The following is a 23,793-nucleotide window of genomic DNA, read 5'->3' as shown; positions in this document are numbered from 1 at the left end:
GCCTCTCCAGGACTGGTGTGAGTGCCAGGGAGGTGGCCACCCACAGGCTCTGTCCCCTGGACCTCTCCCTGCACCGAGCCCTCTGGAGGGCTGGTCAGAGGAAGAAGCCCAGACTGTGGAGCCTGCGACTCCAGGAGGAAGCCCGGGGAGCAGCTCCCGCCCAGCCATCTCCCCCCCTGCCCAGGGCCTGACACTCACAGAGAACTCCACAGGTGCTGGAACGTGGCCCCCTCATCGGCGGCAGTGGGCTGGGTGGATTGGGACATCTTCCAGCAGGGGCAGAGGGCAGCTCACTCTGCACGAGGAAGGAACAAGAGGGCGGGTTGGGAGGGTGCCTCTGGGCCCTTTGGCCAGTGTCCTCAAGCCCAAGTGGCAGGAGGGGCCAATGATGACTACTCGGGGACACCCTTGGGTCCTGGAAGGGCGCAGGCCCCCCCCTTTCATCCCGCCCTTTCTGGGGGTGGGAAATGAGACCCAGAGATGGGGACAGCCTGGCCTCAGGCCTTCTCAGAGCCATCAACTGTGAAGCGGGAGTGACAACAGCACCCCCTCACGGGGCTGCTGCAGGGCCCCTTAGGAGCACTAATTTCAACTCTCTGCTAGATGATCATACTAAGTGAGTCAGAAAGAGAAAGACAAATATCATAGAGTAATCAGTTACGTGTATAAGTCACAAACTCATTTACAAAACAGACTCACGGGGGACTTCCTTGGTGGTTAAGACTCCGAACTCCCCACATAGAGAGCTGACATGTGATTACCAAGGTGGGGAAGGATGGGGAGTTTAGGGTTAGTAGATGTAAACCATTGTATATAGAATAGATGGATAACAAGATCCTACTGTACAGCACAGGGAATTATACTAATATTCTGTGATAAACTGTAGCAGAAAAGAATGTAAAAAAGAACGTATATATGTGTATAACTGAGTCACTATGCTGTACAGCAGAAATTAACTCAATATTGTACCAAATCTGCCTTATACTTAACATTGTTGTTTAAGTTGCTAAGTCATGTCCAACTCTTTGCGACCCCATGCACTGTAGCCCATCAGGCTTCTCTGTCCATGGGGATTCTCCAGGCAAGAAAACCAGAGTGGGTTGCCATGCCCTCCTCAAGGGGATCTTCCCAGCCCAGGGATCAAACCCAGGTCGCCAGTGTTGCAGTTGGATTCTTTACCCTCTGAGCTACCAGGGAAGTATAGATCAACTATATTTCAATAAAAACTAAATTAAAAAATAAAAACAAAAAGATAAAGTCTCTGCTGTGTCTGGGTCATAATTACACTGGAACACGAGTGGGCATTATTATTATGAACTGTGTCTCTAGGTTTAGCCTAGGGGGGTGACTCAACCCAGGTTTTAGGGCTCCTGATGCCCCAGCAGCCAGTGACAGCTCAGATCCTGTGTCCCCCCAGGAAGGGCAGGTGCAGGGCCCAACCGAGGCTGGAGCTGAGGCCTGGGTAGGAGCCTGGCTGTGCCCAACTGCTGCGGTGCGGGGCGGTCTTTCACCTCTGCAGTGGGACCCTTGCTGGCAGCCTGGATGCAACAGCAATGCCAACCCGGCGAGGCAGCCACCAAGGCCGAGGCAGAGAATCTGCTCTGTCACTGGGGGTGGGGGAGGTGTCACTGCACGAATGGCCTCCCTTCACAGGAGATGCCGAGGGCTTAGGGCCCCGGCCCTGTGTATGCTGGCCTTTGTCGCCACCGCCACCCCTCCTGAGAGTCTTCATGCCCTAGTCACCCGAAGCAGACCCGACATGATGGCAGTGGGCACGCCAGGCACATCTGGAATCCCTGTCCTTCAGGGAGGGAAGGGTGGGGAAACCAGAGCCCACTCTGCTCACTGCCCCCACCCAGGCCCAGGTGACGTCTCCCCTGGGCTGGCCTCCAGGTCCTTGGCAAGGGGCCACAGGAGTCAGCTCGGCCATCTCCTGGCAGTGCCCAATCGGGCAGGCCCAGACCTGCCCACAGCCGTCGGGGGAGGAAGGGTGTGGCCAGCAATCTGTTGCTTTGTCTGTCCCCAGGCAGTGGGCCCTGATTGAGGCCTGTGGCATGTTCCTGGGGCTGCCACGTGCCAGGCCACCATCCCTGGAGCAGTGGCACGAGCTGGGAGGGCCTGGGAGGGGGAGGTTAAGGTGGGGCCAAGTGAAGGTGGACGGGACAAATGGCTTGGAAAGTGCCAGCCACAAATCAACTCCCCAGCAGGCTCGGAGAGCAGGCTCGGTTCCACCCCCTCTCAGAAGATGGGGTTCAGAGAGGTTATATGACCTGCCAGGGTCACACAGCACAGCTCCAAGTATAGGGGTGACCAAGTGGTCTTCTCAGAGTTGGAAATTAACTTAGTCATGCCTCCTCCCCACTCCACCTCAAACCTTTAGCACACGATCCACAGAGTTTATACAAGGGGCTGGCCAGCACTCATTGGCATGCTTCCTGTGCTGGGGAGGTCACTCTCATCCTGGGCTAAGCTGTCCAAAACCCAGCGGAGCTGAGTAAGGCCTGGAGTTGGCCATGAGGTAACACAGAACAGGCTAGACTTGGTAGGAAGCAGAATGCGCTGGCTGGAGCAGGCGTGGAACAGGCCACCAAGCTGAAACTGGGTGGAAACCCACCCTCACCCACTCACCATGGGTGGTCCTTTCTGGGTGAGCAGAGATCAGTCAGGGTGGCCTCTTGGTGTGGGCAGGCTGTGCCAACTCGAGATTCAACTGGCCCAGGACATTTGATCCCACCCCCTCTATTTTGCCAATGGCCCATCTAAGCCCAGAGACAACAACGCCTTGACTAATGTCACACAGCAAGTGGACAGCAAGATCCCGTCTCTGGTCACAGCACCCACGACAGTGGAAATGTGGAAATAGCCCCCAGGAGCATCAGCAGATGAATGAATAAACAAATCCTGGTGGTCCACCTGTGTGTGCTAAGTCGCTTCTGTCATGTCCAACTCTTTGCAACCCCATGGACCACAGCCCGTCAGGCTCCTCTGTCCGTGGGATTCATCAGGCAAGAAAACTGGAGTGGTTGCCATTTCCTTCTCCAGGGATCTTCCTGATCCAGGGACTGAACCTGAGTCTCTTACGTCTCCTGCATTGGCAGGTGGGTTCTTTACCACTAGCACGACCTGGGAAGCCCCGGTAGGTCCACATGCTGCAGTATCACTTTATGAAAAGGGTGATCTCTTACACCAGCTACATCACTAAGCACCTCAGAACCTCACACTGAGTGAAAGAGGCTTTTCACTCAGTGAAAGAGGCCACGTGTCTTATGAAACATCCAGGAAGGCAAATCCCCAGGGCGGGGTTGGAGTGGGGTGGGGTGGGGGGATGGGGTGACTGCTGGAAATAGACGGTTGCTCAGCCCTGTGAATGAGCCAAACGCCACTGGATGGCTCGCTGCAAAGGGGTTAGTTTTATGTTGTGTGAGTTTCACCTCAATAAAGAAATGTTGAACTTCAGAGAAGGAGCCTGGGGTAGTATGCTGTGGGGAAATTGGCAACCCTGAGAACATGAGAACACTGCCAGTTACGTGGAAGTTAAGACAGTTTTTCTCCGGAAGCCTAGTCCCGGTTCTCAGCAACTCCTGCTGCCCAGCATCTGGGGCAGCGCATCAGCGCTGGGAATCTCCCCGAGACCCCCTCCCCCCACTTACACACCCCCTCCCCCCAAGAACAGCCAGAAGGTGGGACAGAGAGTCCCCACCCTGGGCGACACAACCAGCATCTTCCCTAACCACACCCCCTGCTTCATCCCAAGCTGCTGGGGTCAGAGGCACCCAGACCACCATGCAGGCCAGCTCTGGCTCAGGGTAGACCTGCAGGTGCCCAGCCCTCTGGGGAAGCAGGAGGCAGCAGGGGTCCCACCCCAGCGCCACCACCACCCCCACCCCAGCCCTCACCACCAGGACTGCAGATTAGACAGTTCAGGCTTACTGAAGGAAGAGGAGGTTCAGGCTCACCAAACTCCACTGTCTTCAGCAGATCCTGCTGCATCTGCCCCCCACACACCCCAAACCCAGGGCTCCATGTCCACTTTTAGCCAGCACCCCAGGACTCCCAGAGATTCTGGGATAGACCCCTCTGCCGAAAGGGAAAGCATCACACAGGCCCACCTGGCCCACTGGCGGAACCCCTTTGGCTGTCAACCCGAGGATGGCGCCAGTCTCTGACAGTGACTGCCACGTCGATTCTCCATCTGCAAAATGGGTCCAGAAACCTGCCCTGCCTGACTCAGAGGATCCGGGGGGACTCAACCCAAGAAGTCACGCAGCACCCAGATCTCCAACATCCCTGGAAAACTCGGAAGAGCTGGCCGCACTGGGCTACGTGTGACGAAACTGCCAACCTAGTGCCTATAGGTGTTGGGGACCACCCACCACCCAGCAGGACCTGGGGTGTGAGGAAGAGGCAACACTGATGCCTGGCCTCAGGCCATCTGCCCACCTTGCCAGAACCCCCTGGGCTCGGTGGGCACAGCACCCTCTCCCCTGGGCAGGGATGATCTCTTCCCTTTACCCACTAGCAGCATTTCGGCCAAGGTGGCCAAGGTTCGCAGGGGTGAGAGAAAGAAAGCAATTCTAAAACCACTTCCTGCAAATTAAATCCAATTTCGCCGACATACTCTGCAAATCTGGAAATGTGCTCACAATGGAAACTGCTTTTGCAAATGATGCAAATTATGTTAAAAATCGCACATAGAGGGGAGAGACCGACTTCCGATGGCATCCCCCAGGTGGTAGTAATGATGCCACAGGGCGCAACACATGGTGGGCAGCTCTGCTTTGCCATCAAGATGAAGTTGCTCCGGAAAGGAAGTGCATCCTGTCACAACAAGAGGAGTCCAGTCTTGCTCAAGGCTGGAGACGTAGGTGCAAGAAGGTGGGGAGCGGCGTGGGTGGGGGCTGGACTCGAGGAATCCCTGAGCACCCGGCCTGGGGAAGCTGTAGTCACTGCAGCCTGAGAAGGGTAGCGTGCAGCTCGTTCTCACGGCAGCTGGCCCGATGCTCAGACACCCCCGACTGTGGGCTGTGGCCCCCAAAACCACTTCACTTCAAGGAACTTCCAGTGAATATTTGTGATTCTGAGGGGCGGGGGCTGGTGGCCCAGATACCTCAACCCAGGCTTGAGTGGAGACAGAGCCCCATGCCCTACTAACTTCTCCGCTCAGGGACTCCCCGAGGTCTCTGAAAGCCACCTGGGGGAAGGGATGCGGCCCCACATCCTGCAGTGCCCCCCCCAGCAGAGAAGGTTCCAGCCCAGAGGCCTGGTGCCGCAGGGGATAAGCCGGCCAGCTGCTGCCAGGGTCACCAGGCTCCCACACCGCTCTGTCAGGCAGTGACCGCCACCCCCGGGCAGGTCTCAGAGGCCCAAGAAACGTGCCCCAAGCTACCAAGCGTCCCGGCTGCAACCCAGGTGGGAAAGACCCAAAGAACCCCATCCTGTTCCCCACCCGAAAACAGCTGAGGGCTTTGTCCCAGGTGCACAGCCCCTCTGCCCCAGGCTGGTGGGAGATGGAGGCCCTGTGGGGCTGACTCTTCCTTCAGGAGCTCTACTCAACCCTCTGACCTCATCCTCCAAGATCCCAGTGAGAGCCACAGCCTGCCCTGGGCTCCCAGCCCTGTCCCCACGCACCCCAGCCAGGGCTGCCTCCACGTTCAGCCCTGGTCCACTGTCCCCTCCCTACCCTACCCTGGTCCTGCCAGGCCAGGCCCTGCCTCCTCTGGGAAGCCACTGACCTCCCTGACTCCGGATCAGAATGCGCCTTATCCTGCCCCCACCACCCGGCTGGTGGCAGAGCACAGATAGCCCTGTGTGGCCCCGACAGCAGCCTCGCTGGCCGGGCAGGACTTCAAGGCCTTGGGCTTCTCCTCTCCTCTCCCTCCACCCGCCCCTACCAAGGGTTCCAGAACCAAGGCCCATAAACTTGGACCCCTGTGACCCTTCAGAAGGGACACCCCATCCATAGAGGGGGCCCCCGCCTGCCTGTGGCGGGTGTGGACACTTGGCCTGGGCACAGGGAGGGACAACTGGAGCACATGCCCTCCCCCACAGCATCCAGGGAAAGGGTGCGGCCCAGTCACCTTAGTGGGGAAAGACTCGAAGAATCCTACCCTGTCCCCTCCCCAAAACAATCCACCCCGGTTGTCCTCAGTCACACGCCAGTTATTCTTGTGGCTCCATCCCCGGTTATTTCTGTAAACGTAGACTGACTGAAATCTAAGGGGCAGATAAACCTACACCATCACAGGAGGGACCTCAGGGGCCTTCTCCAGCCCCTTCCAATACCCTGTGGCTTGTCTTCAGGGGACCCCAGAACGCCCCAGCGCCCAGAAGTCCCCCTACCCGGGCAGAGGGGTCAGGTGGCCATCACGCAGGAGGCCCTGCGGTGACATGGCACTGTCCCTGGGTGGCGGCCCAACAGAATTCCTGCAGGACACCCAGAGCCCAGGCTCTTGGGCCCTCGGAGCTGAGGGGCCAGCCTCTGTAGCCCCAGCCACCCACCCGGAACGGGCTGCCCTTGGCAAGTGGGGCCAGTGCAGGGGTCCCACCTGGAATGGTGGCCGGGAGCGTGTCGCCCTCAGGGAGCATGGGCAGCAGCCATCTTCGCCTGCCCCTCCCACCTGCGCCGGGCCACGTGGCCACAGGAGGCTGGGCGGCCTCTGCCCCCGCTGGCCCAGCAGGGGGTGGGGTGCGGTCAGGACAGGCCAGAACCCTTGGCCTGGGCCGGCCAGGGTGGCACCTGGGCCTCCTATGGAGAGAGATGGGGCCTGCAAGGCCAGGGAGGAGGGCATGGTCACGGCTCCATCACCCTAGGGTGGCTCCCTGCTCCCCCTCGGCCCGCTCGGGGGGAGCCCAGCGTTGCTGATGAGACAAATTTAGCCTCCCCACCCTGGGGCAGGGTGCGCTTGTGAAATATGAAAACAGCTGGAGGTGCCTGATTAAGCTGCCCTCTCTCCCTCCTGGGCTGGGGCCCCGGGCAGGCGGGGGAGGCCGAGCCAGGAGCTGCCCGGGAATCCCCCAGCCCCACCGCCTCTCATCTCGCAGGCCTCTTACCCGCCGCCAGCCTCCGTCCCTTGGCCGGTGCCGGGGGCAGGATGGCCTCCCTCCGCACCTGGGCCAGCCTGGAGCACCCTGAGGTTGCCCGGCAGTTTCTGTTTGAATCAAACGGTTGGCTTAGTACCCACGTGAGGCCAGGAGCTGGGCGGCAGCCCTCTGACCACGTGAGCTTCACGCACTTCTGGAAGGAAATGGCTGACCAGATCCTCCAGGGCTGCCCAGCTCTGGGGTCACCCAGACCTCTGCTGGGAGAGGTGCTCGGCCAAGCTGAGTGTCGGGGACCCAGGGGCACCTGCCCCCCACCCCAGCTCCACCGGAGAGGCTGCCATGACCAGCTTCTTGGTGGAAAAACTCTTGCAGCCAAACAAAGAAATGCCAGAGCATGGCTGAGCCCCGCCATGTCCCAGCAGGCCCGTGCACTGATGTGGAAAGGGGCACAGAGAGGTTAGGTCACTCACCCAAGGAAACACAGCTGGTCACAGCTCCAACCCAGCCAGCTGGCTGATGACCTTGCCCTCAGCCTGGCCTCTCTAGGAGGGGAGCAAAGGAGGCCCAACTCCCTCCTCAGCCTGCATTCCCACCCACACAGCCCCACCCACATGCTGCTGGGAAGTCCCTTGCCCACCCCTCTTTCTTTACCCTCATGCCGAAGCCCTACCCACATCCGGGCCTCCCCTCACCCCCCGCCCCCCACTGACCTGCCCATGGTTTTCCTCCCATCCCAGCATGTGCAGGTCAGACCAGAACACACGGTCCCTGTCCCCTGGCTTTCTGCTCTGTAGCTCGACACTGCCTACCACACTCCTGGCATCCGGCCCCCTCCATCCACTTAGCCCCGCTCTGCCGCTCTGCTCAGCAGCTGTGTGACCCTGGACAGGTGTCTTGCCCATTCCGAGCCTGTTTCCTGTGCTGCGTAGGAAGAGCCTGAGCGCTCAGCAAGGCTCTGATACAGGCACAGATGAGGAGCTCGAGTTGCAATGGACCAGCGGGTCCTGAGGGTCAGGGTAGCAGCAGAGGGGGAGAAACAAACCTGCCCTGATCCTGGGCAGAGGCCAGGTCTGGCCACTGCCCTGTCCCTGGTTCACTTGCAGGGCCCTCCCTTCCCTGGTCTCTCTAAAAACAAGGCACTTGCAGAGGAATGGGTGGGATCCAGCACCCCAGGGCAGCAGAAAGCTGATGTGCCATCCCAGGGTGCCACCCCACCTGCTGGAGGCAAGCAATGGATTCCTGCTTGGGCTTCAAAGGCTGGACCCCAGGGGCAGAAGAACAATGGAGGAGTCTCGGTTCCTGCCCAGCCTGGAGAAGGGGGGCAGGCAAGTTTGTAGGTAGGGAGGGGTGGGGGCTGTCAGAGGCACAGGCGCTGATGGGGAGAAGTTTTCTCTAAGAAGGCACAATGGAGGGGGCAGAGGGAATGACATCACACTGGTGGGGGGGTCCTAGGTCTAAGAAGGGGCAGGTCAAGGGCAGCTGGAATGGTGCCCCAAGCTCAGCTGCACCACTGTCAAGGGGGCTTCCATGGCAGCATCCAGCCACCTGTCAGGGGGCCTGGCGGGAAGAGTGGGAGCAGAACTGAGGGTGTCAGTAAGGAAGGTTCAGATAGCAGAGAGGACAGGGAGGGGATCCAGGAGGCGGGGTGGCTGCAGGGCTGGGAGCCTCACTAGGCTGGAGAGAACCGATGAGATGCTTTAAGCAGAGCAGGTGTCTGAGCTCTCAGTTGTGGCATGGCCCACATGAGAGCCAAGGTGGCTGGGAGTGGACGGCAGCTGGGCACATCCTGGGCCCTCCGTCTCACTGCCCACCTCCAACTGTGCCTTCACATGGATCTGGAATCCAGCGCTCCCCCAACAGGGCCACCCCAGCCCAGATCCCCTCACCACTGCCCCATAAGTGCAGTTGCCTTTTACCCAGGCTCCCTGCTCTTGCCTCATCTGATGGCCCCCCAGTGGCCGGATGTAGGCTCATGCACCCCACCCCTGTACCCCCACCAGGTGGAAGAAGTCAATGACAAAAGACCAATCTGTAGCCATGACATAAGCTGCCACTTTTCTGAGAACCGGCCTCAGGGAATTCCCCAGCGGTCCAGTGGTTAGGACTCTGCACTTTTATTGCAGGGGGCGCGGACTGGATCCCTAGGGGGAACTAAGATGTATGCTAAAACAAAAAAACAGAACTGGCCTCAAGAAATGGAAACAAACTGACCCTGGAACTGACGACTAACTGTACTTAAAACAATCAAAATGACACTGATGAGACCACCGTGTGATCAATTTCAAGATGACTGTTACAGCTGACTGTGCTGTTTCCGCATGTAGTCCCCTCCCTCCACCTTTAATAGCTCTTGCCCCGATACTCAGGGGGAGGGAGTCGGCCTTTGGATGGGAGTCTGCCCACCACCCCTCCACTCTGCTGCCAGCCTCTGAAAAAAAACCAAACTTCCCTGTGCACCAGGCTTGCCTCCTTTTGGCTTTTGAGCGACGAGCAGCCAGACTCCACTTTTGGCAACACTCTAACCTTCCAGTCTGCCAGGCACTCCTGCCATTTCTGTCTTTCTCCTCCAAGCCACCCCTGCCAGGGTCCCACCTCTACACGCCAGCGTGCCAGGTTCTGTCCTCCAGAATCTTTTCTTCCGCGGGCGAGTATTCGTGCTCTTCAATTCTGCCCCACATGGTCATTCCCAAACCACCTGACCACCCTCCTCTGGACACCTCCACACTCCTTGAAGAAAACCCACTCGACTGCATTCCCACCCTGCACAGACTCCTTGACTCTCACCCTGGGCTCCTCGCTATGGGCTCAGGATGTACTAAATTCTACCATCCCCACTAATTTCTACCTCTACCCATCCCCACTCAGCTCTCCAACCCCAGCCCCCAAACATCGAGGCCCTGATCTAGTTCAAGAGTTCCAATTGACTTACGAATTTTGCTCCTGTCTCTGAAGTTAGCTGACCTCTGATGTGACCTCATCCACTCATCCAAGGTGCCACGACACTGGTCCCTCCCTGACTCACTCACTCCAGGAACACCCATCATCAGCCCCCCTGTCCCACCTGCCTCCCTGTCCCCACATCTCCAAGGTGCCCCCACCCCTTCCCCTGTCCCTGGGATAATGATGCCTAGCATCTCTATCTGAGAACAGTGTGCCCTCACTCAGTGCCAATCCCAGCCTGGAAGCCTCTGCATTTCTTGATCTCAGTCTTCACGAGATCAAGGCACTGCTGCACCCCACTTTCCAAATGTTCCTACAGAAGCACAGAGAGCAGACCACTTGCCCAGGGCCACTCTGGGTTTGAGCTCTGGTTAGGACCCACCCAATCCCTTCCGGTCAGGCAGCCCCACCTCCCAGGGGACCTCCTCTCCTGAGGGGCAGACAAGAGAACCAGCCTTCCCCCCCACAGTGTGAAGGGCGCTCTGACGGGGCGTGGACAGGCCTGGGGTCAGCCCAAGGGGAGATGAAGGTCCATGTGAGTTGTCATTTTTGGTCTCACCAGCTGACTGAGGGTGGAGGAGGGGCAGCAGTCGGGTGGAGCTCGGCCAAGGACAGGCCCCGATGGCCCATCAGGTCAGGGGAAGCAGGAGTTGCCAGGCGGGCTGGAGAGGGGACAGGGGGCCCAGAGGCCTTGGTTACGGGAAGGGTCGTCGACCTACACCTGTGGGACTTGGGGAACAAGGAGGGGGTTTGGCTCTGAGGGATGGAGGGGGATTCTGGTGGGGAAGGTCACCCGGGGGCACATCATGGGTTTGGTGAACCTAGAGTCTGGTGGTCAGAGAGGCACTGATTGGCTGGGTCCAGCGAGGTGGGGACATGGACCACGGGAATGCAGGAGGGTGCAGAAGGGGTGAGGACACATATCCTGTCCTGGGACCCCCTTCCGCATTGATCCACATGGGGCTAATGCACTTCTGAGTTCAGCCCCTCAACCAGCTGCACTTGGGCACCTTCAACCACCTACCAGTTGTGTGTATGTTTGGGGCGTCTGTCTTTTCATCTGTAGAATGGGGATATCACACCCACCATGCAGGGCTGACCTACACAGGGGCGTCTAGTAGAATTCCTGGAGCATCTCGGGGTGCACACTCGGCTCCTGTCTGACCACTGAGCCATTTGTAAATCTGCTATTGGCCATCTTGCAGTTAAGCCCTCATTCCTCGTTCCACTCAGGCTTCAGAGACTGCTTCCTGATGGCAGCATGTGGGGTGGAGAGCCAGCCACTGGGGCCTACACACCCCACCAGGACCATCAACACACACATCTGTGTTTGGTGTATTTAGTTGCTCAGTTGTGTCCTCTTCGCGACCCCATGGACTGTAGCCTGCCAGGCTCCTCTGTTCATGGAATTGTCCAGGCAAGAATACCAGAGTGTGTTGCCATTTCCTCCTCCTAGGGATCTTTCCGACCCAGAGATTGAACCTGCGTTTCCTGCATTGCAGGCAGATTCTTTACCACTGAGCCACCGCCATCAATGCACATGCACACATGTATACACACTTGCACACACACACGCTCTGCTTTCATCGTGGTGAATCCCCCATCCGAGCCCCTCCACGCAAGAGTGCAACCTCAGAGGCACCCCTGGAGCGCAGGTGGGTCCACGGTGCCCGGCAGGCAGCACAGGGAGGGGAGCTGAGTCCTGCTGCCCGGGTCTCGGTGATGCCTGGGAGGCAGCCGGGGTGGGTGAGGGAGACCGGGGAAAGCCGGCTCTGGGCTGGTCCCATGGGGCTGAGGAATGGTGGCCCCCAGCGGGACAAGCCTGGCCATGAGGCTGGGGCCAGGACTGGGCAGCCACTCCAGGCCTCCTCGGCAGAACGTGGAGAGAGTTCCTGGTGGACCCAAGGGGTGGAGGCGGTGGCACTAGAGTGACTTCTGTCTCTCCCCCAACTGCCTGGGCCATGCAAATTACCCCGCCACCCCCCTGGGGGCAGATAGCCATGCCACACAACAGTGGCTGAGGCCCATCAGGGAAACCACAGGCATGGCTTCCTCGCACTGGCCCGTCTGCCACCCCCGCCCCTAGGGTACCCAGTCCCCAAGCACCAGGTGGGGAGCTAGTGAGGAGGGGCTTCTGCACCCTGGGGTGGCCCCAAAGAGCCCCAACCGGCACCTGAACAAGGAGGACCAGCCTGAGCCAAGCCTACCTTGGCGGAGCCTGGGCCCTGGAGGGTCCGTGCAGAGGGGAGGCAGCCGGGAGGCCAACGGCTCGGCTCGTGGCTGGGCAGGCCGGCGGTGGCGGCAGCGTCCCGGTCGCCTAGGCGATGACATTGGAGCCGAGGAAGCAGCGTGGCCGCCTGGAGCCTCGGGGCAGACGGGGCGGAGCGTGGCCTGGAGCCCTGGGGCCCGTGGTCAGCCCATGCCCCCTGCTCTGGTGGACGCATTGCCCTCTGCACGGGACCCAGCAACAGCCCTACCCAGCGGGAAGCTGAGCTAGGGGCGGGGGAGCAGGATTGGCCCCCTGACTCTGCTTGTGTTTGTGCTTGTGGGTTTTTCTTCTACTCCTCTTGGGCGAAACTTCCAAACACAATCAGAAGTAGACAGAACGGCACAGTGAACCCACCGATTTGTCCCCCGGTCTCAACATTGGTCTGCCCTCAGCCAAAGCCTATTCTACAAATTATATTGTTTCACCTGTCAGTCACTCAGTCGTGTCCTACTCTTTGCGACCCCATGGACTGCAGCCCACCAGGCTCCTCGTTCTATTATGGGAAGCACACTGACTGAAACCGCCCACCCTGGCCAGGCTCTCTAGTAACCACTCACATGAGTTGTTTTATGACAGGAGGTCCTGGTAAGGAACACGGAACTAATAAGCCACCACCAACGGGAAGAGTTCGGGAAAGGTCAAAAGGAGACACCACGTGTCTGTCCACTTCCCAGAATCCCTCTCGCTAGCATCCATCTTGGCTGAGCGATGCATGTGCCACCAGGAATGACTCTGAATTAGAAAAATTGGCCAAAGACACCCGGAAACTAATCCCATCACTATAAAACCCGAGACTGTGAGCCATGAGCTGTTCTCCTGGGTTCCCTTACCCTACCGCTCTCCACCTGGGTGCCCTTACCCTACTGCTCTCCACCTGGGTGCCCTTTCCCAATAAAATCTCTTGCTTTGTCAGCACGTGTCTCCTCGGACAATTCTTTTCCGAGTGTTAGACAAGAGCCCGCTCCTGGGGCCCTGAAGGGGGGCCTCCCCACTTCCTACAACACTTCCATGGTATTTTCCAGAATACTGGAATGGGTTGCCATTTCCTTCTCCAGGGGATCTTCCTGACCCAGGGATTGAACCTGGGTCTCCTGCATTGCAGGCAGACTCTTTATCATCTGAGCTACCAGGGAAGCCCTTAATACATCAGTAGGTGCTTCTAACAGATAAGGATCCACCTATTTCAACACCTATTTCAAAACTGCTGATATTCAGCTCTTTCTGTCCTACCAACACACATGTGCACATGCAGGCACACGCGCACACACACACACACACACACACAGAATAAATTCAGATAATTTAATGTAATACGTGGCCACAGTACCACATTCTGAATTTCCAGGTCCAATTTTTAACTGCTGGTCAGAAGGACTTTGAGGAGGACACAGAAGTACTTTGAGGGGGACACAGATTTGGGACATTAATCTGTGTCCACATACTGTCCCTTCCCTCCCCCACTGCAGGCAGCAGCACAGAAAGCCCAGCCCAGCTCCTGGTGGACATGGCCAGAGGGACATTGCAAGTGGGATTAAGGACCTGGAGGTGGCAACCCTAGGTTATCTGGGTGGACCCAGTGTAACAACAAGGGTCCTCACGGGGAGGTTGGAGGTAGGGGTGGACAGAAGGTGCTGGGATGTGGCTTTGCAGAGGGAGAACGGGCCATGCTCCAAGGAGCGTAGGCACCTCTAGAAGCCTGAAAAGGCAAGAAACAGGTTCTCCCCTGGAGCAGCCAGAAGAAATCAGCCCTGCCAGCGCCTGGACTTTAGGCCAGTAAGACTGACCTCAGCCATCTAGCCTACAGAACTTGTAGGAAAACAGATGCATGTTGTTTTAAGCAACTGAATTTGTAGCAATTTGTTACAGCAGCCTAGGAGACTGATACAGTTTCACACAACACAAGCTTGGGAAACCTCATTGCAGAGATCTCCCCATTTGCCAGGGCCCCAGGGACAGACATTAGCATGGCAGTAAGTCTGAGGAGGAATCCCTGGGGTGAGAGACACTTTACAGAATAGCAGCCCCTGGCTGGACAGAAAGGTGACTGAAGACAACACCGTCCTGGGAGCCAAAGTCCTCGCCCTTCGGGGACATCATACACAGACACATGCACACATAAAGATACACATGCACGCATGGACACACACACACGTGCACATGTGCACACAGGGACACATATGCACACATAGACACATGTGTACACGTGGACACACATGCATACATGCGCGCGCGCACACACACATGTGCACAGGCACATGCACAGAGACACATGCACACAAACACAGACACACATGTTCATACACAGACACATACACACATACCACAAAACAACAGTGAGTGGAGGTGGGAGGCAGGTGTTTCCTAGTCCTGGTAAAAGAGGCAGAGAAGCCAGAGGGATACTGAAGGCTCCCCCTGCCCTGATCCTGGGCTCTGCCAGGCCACCCTCAGCCAGCTGATGGCTGTACTGGGCATGTCCTCAGGGAAGCCATGCAATTCTGGGAAGGACCCCTGCTGCCCATTCTTAAGAGAGATGGATGATCTCACCACCCTGGGCTCCCGTGGGGTGACCTCCTGACCTCCTCCTCTCCTCCCCTATGGAGACAGGAGAGTCCTGAACTCCAGGAGGCTGAGGCCCCACCCTCAGGACTGGGACAGTGGATCCACAGCCCCAGGCTCTTGGGTGACAAACCCTGCTCTTCCTCAGCAGGAACAAGGAAGTCAGAGACAAAGGATGGGTGGCTGACTCTTGAGTGGTGGTCACAGCTGGACCTCTGGCTAAAGAGCAGTTGATACAAAGGGACAACAACCACCAGCTCTGGGTGGGGCACTCAACGAGCATTCTGGGCCCCTTCTCCCCTCAGGAGACACGATCAGAAAAGCCCTCCGTGCTGAGGCCGGAGCCCAGGTCAGCCTGGGAGGCCCAGGTGTGAAGTCGGGGCAAGGCCTCTGGTTATCTCCATGGAGAGGGGAGCAGAGGGTGGGGCCCTTGCAGCGTGAGCTTGCCTCACTTCCCTATTGCAGCCAGAACTGATACTCACAGGCCCTCTGTTATTCCCTCACAGTCCTGGGCATCAGGAAGAGTCTTGTGAGTCTGAAATCAAGGTGTTTCTTCTGGAGGCTCCAGGACAATGTCTGTTCCTTTCTTTTTTCAGCTTCTAGAAGCTGCCTACATCCCTTGGCTCCTGGCCCCTCCCCTCCTCCATCCTGAAATGCCTCCCTCCACCCTCTGCCTCCATCTTGCTTTGACCTGCCTGCCTCCCCCTTAGAGGGACCTTTGTGATGACACTGATACCCTAGGGGTAGATACTGCCCACCTCTAGTCTTTGATTTAATCATGTCCCTTTTCCTGTGAAATAAGTCACAGGTTCTAGGGACCAGGATGTGGATGCTTTTGGGGGACATTCTTCTGCCTTCTGTAAATGCCCTTTATTCCAAGACACATCTTGGGGGCCCTGTATGGGAGGTCAGCTAAAACAGCCCTGTGTTTTTAGACAGAAACCTCTGGACTTCCCTGGTGGTCCAGCGGCAAAGATTCTGAGCTCCCAGTACAGGGGTTGTTGCTGTTCAGTCGCTCAGTAGCCTGCAGCACACCAGGCTTCCCTGTCCTTCACCATCTCCCCTCACCTTCAGCAACTCCTATGAGTTTGCTCAAACTCATATCCGCTGAGTCAGTGATGCTGTCCAACTATCTCATCCTCTGTCATCCCCATCTCCTCCTGCCTTCAATCTTTCCCAGCATCAGACTCATTTCCAATGTAGGGGTCCTGGGTTCAACCCCTGGTCAGGGAACTAGATCCCACATGCTGAAACTACGACCTAGTGCAGAGAGAGAGAAAGAAATAGAGAAAGAAAGAAAGAAAGAAAGAGAAACCCCTGCTTCCTGCTAGGGCAGTGACTGTGGTTGGGAAGGGGGCAGCAGAGGCGTGTTCAAGGCTGCCCTCCACCATCCCACCTCCCACTGTTAGAGGATCCTTCCTCCAGTTCTCAGCGTTTCCCAGGAGCCCCTCCTCATCCATGGTGCATTCCCAAAAGTGTGACAGAAAGTCGACAGACAGTAGCCAGATCCCCGTGAACCCTCAGTGCGACACCCAACATGTGACTCCCTGGGCACCGGGCACCAGAAAAAGCACTTTACAAACAGGGATCATTTAGTCATCATGTCAGCCCTGGAGAACAACTACCATCTCCATTCTGCAGCTGAGGATACAGAGGCACAGCGAGACTAAGGAATGTCACACAGCAGAGCTGGGCCTAAAAACCAACAGGAGATGAACCTCTAACTAAACCACCCATTTCAGACGCGTCCCGGGCAAAGCATTTGCCATGTTTCCTGGGATGTGCTTGTTCTTCGGGACTGAACCACCACCATCAGATTCAGGAGACTCCAGGAGTTGAACCAAACTCCTGACCCACCTGCTGTGTGTCCTGAAACCTTCTCCCAACTCCTCCCCACCTCCACCCCAGCACTGTGTTAGTTTCCAAATGCCAGTGAAACAGCTTGGAGGAGCAGGTGCCCCAAAGCTGCCCAGAGGGTCTGCTGTCTCAGTTCTGGGCACAGCTCATCCTGCCCCTGGTGGTCAAGATCTCTCCCTACCCATGTCTTTAAACAAAGGAAGCTCTGGGTCACCGCTTGCGCCCAGGACCCTCAACAGGGGGATGCCTGGGCTCTGGCAAGCCCCTGCGTATTTGCACAGTCAGCACTCTGCTTCCCCTCCTGGTGCCTGGTCTCTGAGGAATGGTCATCTTGGTTTTAGGTTGATATCACTGGAAGGCAAGCCTGTGGGCTCTTAGCCGTCGGAACGGAGCCTGGTAAACTGTGGTTGCTCAGGAATGAATGACAAGTGATGGGTGGATGGATGGATAAAGAGTTAGACACCCTGTGGAATACTGATTTAAGCCACTCCACGTCCCTTTTCTGAACTTTGAGATCCAAAAACTCAGAAAACTGAAAGTCTTTCCTTACATCTGGAGCTGACACCGCTGGGCAGACAGACAGGAGACTCTCCATGGTCTTTGTTGATGTTTAGGGTAAACATCCATGTGTGTCATTGCAGAAACATGGGTGCTCCTATCAGACCTCTTGGTGGTGTCATAAAACAGACAATTCAGACACTATGCTACTTTTCTAAAATGAAAAAGTGAAAGTGAAAGTTGTTCAGTTGTGTCCAACTCTTTTCGTTCCTGTGGCTCGGCAGTCCATGAATTCTCCAGGCCAAAATACTGGAGTGGGTAGCCTTTCCCTTCTCCAGGGGATCTTCCCAACCAGGGATTGAACCCAGGTCTCCTGCATTGCTGGTGGATTCTTTACCAATTGAGTTATCAGGGAAGGCAAAATGAAAAAAGGTAATCTGAATTCTGAAATATCAGGGCTCAGGGTTAGTTTGGACCATAAAGTTAGGGCAGTCACAACAACTCTTGATTAGCCCCAAGGCCCAGCTATACCCAGAGGTGCCCAGATAAGGGGTCAGGAAAGGGTCCCTCCCTGGGACCACAAGGGCTGAACTGGCCACATCCTCACGTTCTCTCCTTGCGTTAGTCACTCAATCATATCTGACTCTTTGTGACCCTGTGGACTGTAGCCCGCCAAGCTCCTCTGACCATGGGATTCTCCAGGCAAGAATACTGGAGTGGGTTGCCATTTCCTCCTCCAGGGGATCTTCTTGACCCAGAGATTGAACCTGCGTCTGTTACGTCTAAGCTACACCGGCAGGCAGGTTCTTTAACACTTGCGCCACCTGGGAAGCCCCATTTTCTCTCCTTATGGGGAAGGTATTTTTCCACTCATCAACCAAAGCCAACCTTCACACAGTAGATCTAGGCTAGCTGATTCCAAGTTCGGCCACCCTCACCATGACTTTCGTCACTCTTTACCTCCGTGGATTTTTTTTTTTTTTTTTTGTCAATGAAACACTGCTGAGTAGCACAAATTTCAAAAGGTTCAAAAAGGTTCAGGCAGGGCCAAGCCAGTCTCTCCCAACCCCGTTCGTCCCAGACCCAGCTCCTGTCTGGGAGCACAGCAGCTGACACATCTAGTAGATTTATCAGGAGGAGAGAAACGAACGGACCAAGGCTTAGTGACAGCAGAGGAAAGAAAAGAGAAAGTCGGCGACTTGAGGTTCTGTTGGCCACTTTACATGACCCTGTTTGGCCAGAGACTCCCCAAACTCCGAAAAGACAGCCTGGGATGGCTCGCAGCTTCCCCACGCCCTGCTCACACGGGGCTCTTTCTTCTATTTTCCTTCACCTGCACGCTCCACTGCGAGAGCAGACGCTTCCTAGTACCCTAACTCCTTCAAGCATCACACGGACCAGATGACGACCAGGCGGTGTTCTTGGCATCACAGTGACCTCAATCTTCCAACTGTCTATTTGGACTACTTTTTATCAGAATTCATTATTTTCACATTAATCCAATTAGCATCCTGTTTACCAATACCTCATTTTTAATTTGCAGCTTCCTTCTAAAAGCTGGGGGGACTTTGACAACCTGCGTCCTCCTCGCTCATTACTGCCAAGTAATTAGGCAAGGAGCACCCCGATCAGAAGCTAAGAAGCCGGGAGCAAGTTGCAGCTTGTCTGGTTCCGAGAGAAAAAAAAAAAAGAGCGTCTCCTAATTACCGGGGTTTTGTTGGTTGAGTGAGGGGAGGGGACAGGGGTGGGGGAAACGGAGGTGAGAAAAGCAGAGGGGCCTCTAATCACTAGGTTTTGCAGATCACAGAAAACACCGAGGGGATCCCCTTTCGATCTGCATACTAATGACGAGCTGTCCTCCCACTGTCTTTTGGGGAATTGTGCTAAATTTGCATTGCACATAATGCAAATGATTGAGGACCCTAAATGCAGGACCGCCCAGTGTGGAGAGGGTGATTTGATCTGTTTATTTGTGTCCTGCCTGGCAGAGAGGAGGGTTTGATCCCTGGGTTAGGAAGATCCCCTGGAGACAGAAATAGCAACCCACTCCAGTATTCTTGCGTGGAGAATTCCCTGGACAGAGGAGCCTAGTGGGCTACAGTCCACGTGGTCAAAATTTGTGGAATACGACTGAGAAACTCAGCGCGTGCACGCGTGCGCGCACACACACACACACACACACACACACACACACAAACACAGGGAAGCATAGCCTCCCCTCCTGTAGCCCCAACAGCTCTGCAGAGTCTCCTCAAGCCGCTCCCCTCCCAACATCACTGTGCAGGACAGCAGGACCCACACTGGGCCCCGGGCTGCCCTCCTGGTCCCTACCCTGGCCCGTCCCCCAGAGCCCGGCATTTATGCTGGATAGACACAGAAGCAGCCTCTGTCTGTCAGGTGGGCACCACGCAAGCAAGCTCGGAGGCCCAAGGCTGCCAAGAGAGTCCCTTGGGTCTTTCTCACGTCTCAGCTCCGACGGAGAAAAGAGCCCAGGAAGTCAGGGAGGAGAGGGAGAGGCATCTTCGCTGCCTGCTCTGGAGGACCCAGTCCATCCCTGCCCCAGGAGAAGCCAGCTGCCCAATTAGCCAGAGGCTTCCCCAGATGCCTGCCTCCCGGGCCTGGCACCTTGGAGCGGCAGGTGAGCAATTAGAGCCCCCGCCCCTCCTCATAGGCACCCTGGGCCTCAGGGAATGCTTTGCCGGCTGGTACTGGGCGGGGACACACCAGGGACTGGTCCCTTCTACGTGCAGCCACCCTGAGCAGGACCACAAAGGAGGGACCCCTGGGCAGCCAGCCCAGCCCTGATGCCCAGGCCCCCGAACCCTGGCTGGTGGGAGGCAGACTTGTCTGGTGGGGCAGGGAGGGGGCTGGACCAGTCTTCCCTGGGCACCTTGAGTCTGCCCTCTGGGGCTCTCAGGTGCTCCCGTGGGCCACCCAGGGGAGCCCCAGCTCTGGCTCCAACAACGAGGAGGCAGGTGGGTGTTCCCCGCCCATGGATGAAGAGCCTGGGGTCTAGTCCAAGGTCATGGAGGAGCCAGGCCTGCTCTGGAATACTGTCTGGACTACCGTCTGGACTACCCACCCAGGGCCCTGCCCGTTGCACCCTCTGCCCGCAGTATGTCAGGCATGGGTGGTCAGACAACACCTGTATCTGATTTAATCACTTGGTCTGAGGTTTCTGGCTTCGGTGCCCACCTACAAGTGTGGTGAACGCCCAGAGGCACGTACATGGGGGGGGCACTATGAATGTCTACTGTCATGGTTATAACTCACCCTTGTCCCAAAACACAGATGGGAGAACAGACACGCCGGGCGGGGCCAGAGCGTGGTCCTCACTCCGGTGCCCCGGCCCCTCTGGCTCCCTGGTCCCTCTGGGGCTCACTCTTTGCTGGACCAGATTCTAAATTCAAGGTCCGGAGTGTTGCTGCCACTGACCCTCTAGAGCTGCCCGAAATGCCCACTCCATGGCCCTAGACCTGCCCTCGGGGAGGCCCCCATCTCCTCTCTCCAAGCCCCGCAGAGCCCTCCCTGCTGCCTGGCCTCTCTCCTGGTCCAGTTCCCTTGGAGGTGCCTCCCCTGACTCCCCCAGGTTGATGCCCGCCCGCCTCTAAGCACCTCTTTGGCACCGGTGGCCCAAAGCCACTCTGTGTGTCTGTTCTTTCTCCCACCTCTGGGAGCTGTGATGGCCCACGCAGTCTCGGGTGGGGTGGGCAGGATGGTGGTGGGAAGAACTCCCCACCATAGGCTGGAGGAGTGGCTCCCTGCACCTTTGGCTGCCCTGGAACAGACTGGGGGGAGGGGTGTCTTGTTCCTCTTTCAGCACCGAGGGGTGTGGGTTAGAAGTTTCTTCACCTTTTCTGTCCTGGCCCCTGGGGGGCCCAAAGGCTGAGGAACACTTCTTAGAAACATATTGCAGGGAGTTCGCTGGTGGCCCAGTGGTTAGAACCCAGTCCTTCCACTGCCGTGGCCCAGGTTGGACCCCTGGGCCCTGGGGGTTCCAGAGGTCACGCACGCAGTATGGGCAAACAAAACAATTACAAACGAAACTAGCTACACTGAATTACGATTATTCTAGTGGGTTGAATGGCACCTCCTCCCCTTTGTAGACATGTAAGATAAAGATCTCAGGATGGGATCTCCCGGATTGCTGTGGTTCTAAATTCAATGACAAGGGTCCTTATAAGAGACAGAAAAGGGGAGACACAGAGGAGGGGCCGTGTGAACCCGGAGGCAGGGATTGGGGTGATGCGTGTAGAAGTCCAGGAAGATTCAGGGCGAGGGGTAAGACACAGACGATTCTCCCTCAGAGCCTCCAGAGGAAACCAGCTCTGCCCACACCTGCATTTTGGACTTCTGAACTCCAGCCCATGAAAGAATAAGTCCTTTTTGTTTGTTTATTTTCAGCTCCCTCGTTCTTGGTCGTCTGCTAGTGCCCCAGGACACTAACACAGTTAGGATGATATTTAAAAGCAAAATTACGAGCATTCCCCAGCTGTCCAGTGGTTAAGAACCTGCACTTTCACTGACAAGGGCATGGGTTCAATCCCTGGTCGGGGAAATCAAGATTCCACAAGCTGCATGGCTTGGCCAAAGTAAGATAAAAGCCAGTTTGTGATATGGTGATTATAGGGCTTCAGGTAGCAGTTCTGACAACTATTTCAACTCAGTGACAAGAATAAATGAAATTTTGAGATTTCCACAGCAGCTGCCACACACAATGAAAATATCAGTGATTCCTTTAGGAATTTTTGCTCTCTTTGGGTCTCTGATTTGAGGGAGGATCTCTAGGAAAAGAAAATACTTTTGAGGAGCGAATGTCTGGTCTGCAAAGAAATACCAGCCTGAGAGCAGACACCGAAGCAGGGGACGCAGATGAAAAGTCAGTGCCCGCCCACTCGTGCAGACTCTCAGAGCCGACTGCAGTGAAAGCGTCTTTAACTCAAATCCCGATGAGTAGAGGGAGCTTTTCTTGTATAGAAAAAAATCAATTTTCCTCTGCATAACACACACAGAAAGGGTTTTCCAGGAGTCCTATGTAACCTACTTAAGAAAGTAAACTTAAAAAAAAAAAAAAAAGACATTGTATATTTTCAGTTCAGTTCAGTCGCTTAGTCGTGTCTGCCTCTTTGTGACCCCATGGACTGTAGAACGCCAGGCCTCCCTGTCCATCATCAACTCCAGGAGTTTACTCAAACTCATGTCCATTGAGTCAGTGATGCTATCCATCCATCTCATCCTCTGTCGTAACCTTCTCCTCCTGTCTTCAATCTTTCCCAGCATCAGGGTCTTTTAAAATGAGTCAGTTCTTTCCATCAGGTGGCTTGTGTATTTTGGCTACACGCAAATGGATGCTGCTAGTTCCAGACAACTGGGTAGGGCACAGAAACACTTTACAGCAACTTGCAGGGGTAAACTGTCACAGTGTTCTGGGGGTACAGTCCTCATAATAGTAAATCTTTCATCACCCAGACAGAAGCCTGGTCAGGGGCCAAGGGAACTAGGACTTGCTCAAACGCTCCTCTTAGTTTCTTTCTTCCTTTTTGCTGTATGAAAATGAGTAGTTTTAAAACATTGACTCAGCACTCTCATGGAAATGCCCAAATTGGAAAATAAAGGTGTGCCCTTCCCTTTTATGGGGGCTGGGTAGAAGAAACGCACAGTTAAAGAAAGTTTCTGGGTTTTGGGGTTTTTTTTTCCAGCAAACCTGAAGTTCATTGTGTGTATCCTCGATGTCTTTTATACAAGCCTCTAGAGGACAAACTCCCCTTGAATCTGTTGTCCAGAAGCAGGTCTTCCGGCTGGATGAACATGCAGCTTCCTTTTACCCACCGATGATTTCCCTTTAAGGTGTCAGAATCTCGGGGTGAATGCCATCCTTGGCCACAGGCAGGACCTCCCCCAGGCCCGATTCCCAAGTTCTCTACAAATAACTACTCAGGGAGGCATCCTTGCTCCAGTACCCCCGACAGAGACTGGCAGCCTCCATCCAAACCACAGGCAGATTCCTGCCCCACTGCCAGCCATTCCGTTCCCCACTCCCAAGGGGAGACCTGTTGGCTACCAAAGAACTGTGTCCCCTACCCTACCAAGGGCCTCTGGAGCGGCATCAACAGCCAGCACTTTGGGGCCCATTTGTGGGTAGCAGGCGTCATTCTAAGCACTTAGATATGGCATCTTGGTTACTGTTCCTCCAACCCTCTGGGGCAGAGGCCATTATTGCCTTTCTTTACAGATGGGTAAACTGAGGCTCCAAGTGGTTAGGTAACTCACTGGAGGTCCATGACAAGTAAGTGGCGGAGAGGAGATTTGAACCCTAACGTTATAACCTCCACACTTACACGATTAACCGTTGCACCAGGATGGCCTTTCCATGGGGCTGTCCTTGGAGGCTGAATTTGCAGACAGCTACCCTGTTCTCCTGTTTTCCCAGCAAACTCTGGCAGATAGTAAAAAGCAGGAAAACCTAGAGTGCTGCAGTGCGTGGGGTCACAAAGAGTTGGACAGAACTTAGAGACTAAACAACAACACCCTCTTCCTCAGAACCTCAGTAAGACTTTGAAATGGGGCTAAGGTTTCTGTGGCCAGTCTCCTGGTGGCACCCCACTGACACCCTGGCAGCTTCTGGTACCAGC

At 56.0% G+C, this 23,793-nt stretch overlaps 1 protein-coding gene across 8 annotated transcripts in view; it reads right to left on the bottom strand.

Annotated features, from left to right (window-relative positions):
- Nucleotides 1–23,793, bottom strand: part of TP73 (tumor protein p73) — a 75,188-nt gene that overhangs the window by 49,022 nt on the left and 2,373 nt on the right. For 4 of the 8 annotated variants that reach the window (XR_014054624.1, XR_014054623.1, XM_081493111.1 and 1 more), the window contains exon 2: nucleotides 199–295. Coding sequence is in view for 5 of the 8 variants with exons in the window: in XM_081493111.1 (XP_081349237.1) it covers nucleotides 199–266 (68 nt within the window). In the remaining 3 variants the exon portion in view is untranslated. Of the gene's footprint in view, nucleotides 1–198; nucleotides 296–6,545; nucleotides 6,607–7,050; nucleotides 7,190–7,751; nucleotides 7,839–23,793 lie in introns of those variants that run through there. The other 4 variants (XR_014054625.1, XM_081493112.1, XM_081493115.1 and 1 more) reach the window with 3 other exon arrangements.

Source organism: Giraffa tippelskirchi, chromosome 5 (genome assembly GCF_054371585.1).
Source record: "Giraffa tippelskirchi isolate mGirTip1 chromosome 5, T2T-mGirTip1v1.2.pri, whole genome shotgun sequence".
Taxonomy (NCBI): Eukaryota; Metazoa; Chordata; class Mammalia; order Artiodactyla; family Giraffidae; genus Giraffa; species Giraffa tippelskirchi.
Note: the sequence above shows the minus strand (reverse complement) of the source record. Positions and strands in the feature narration are given on the sequence as shown.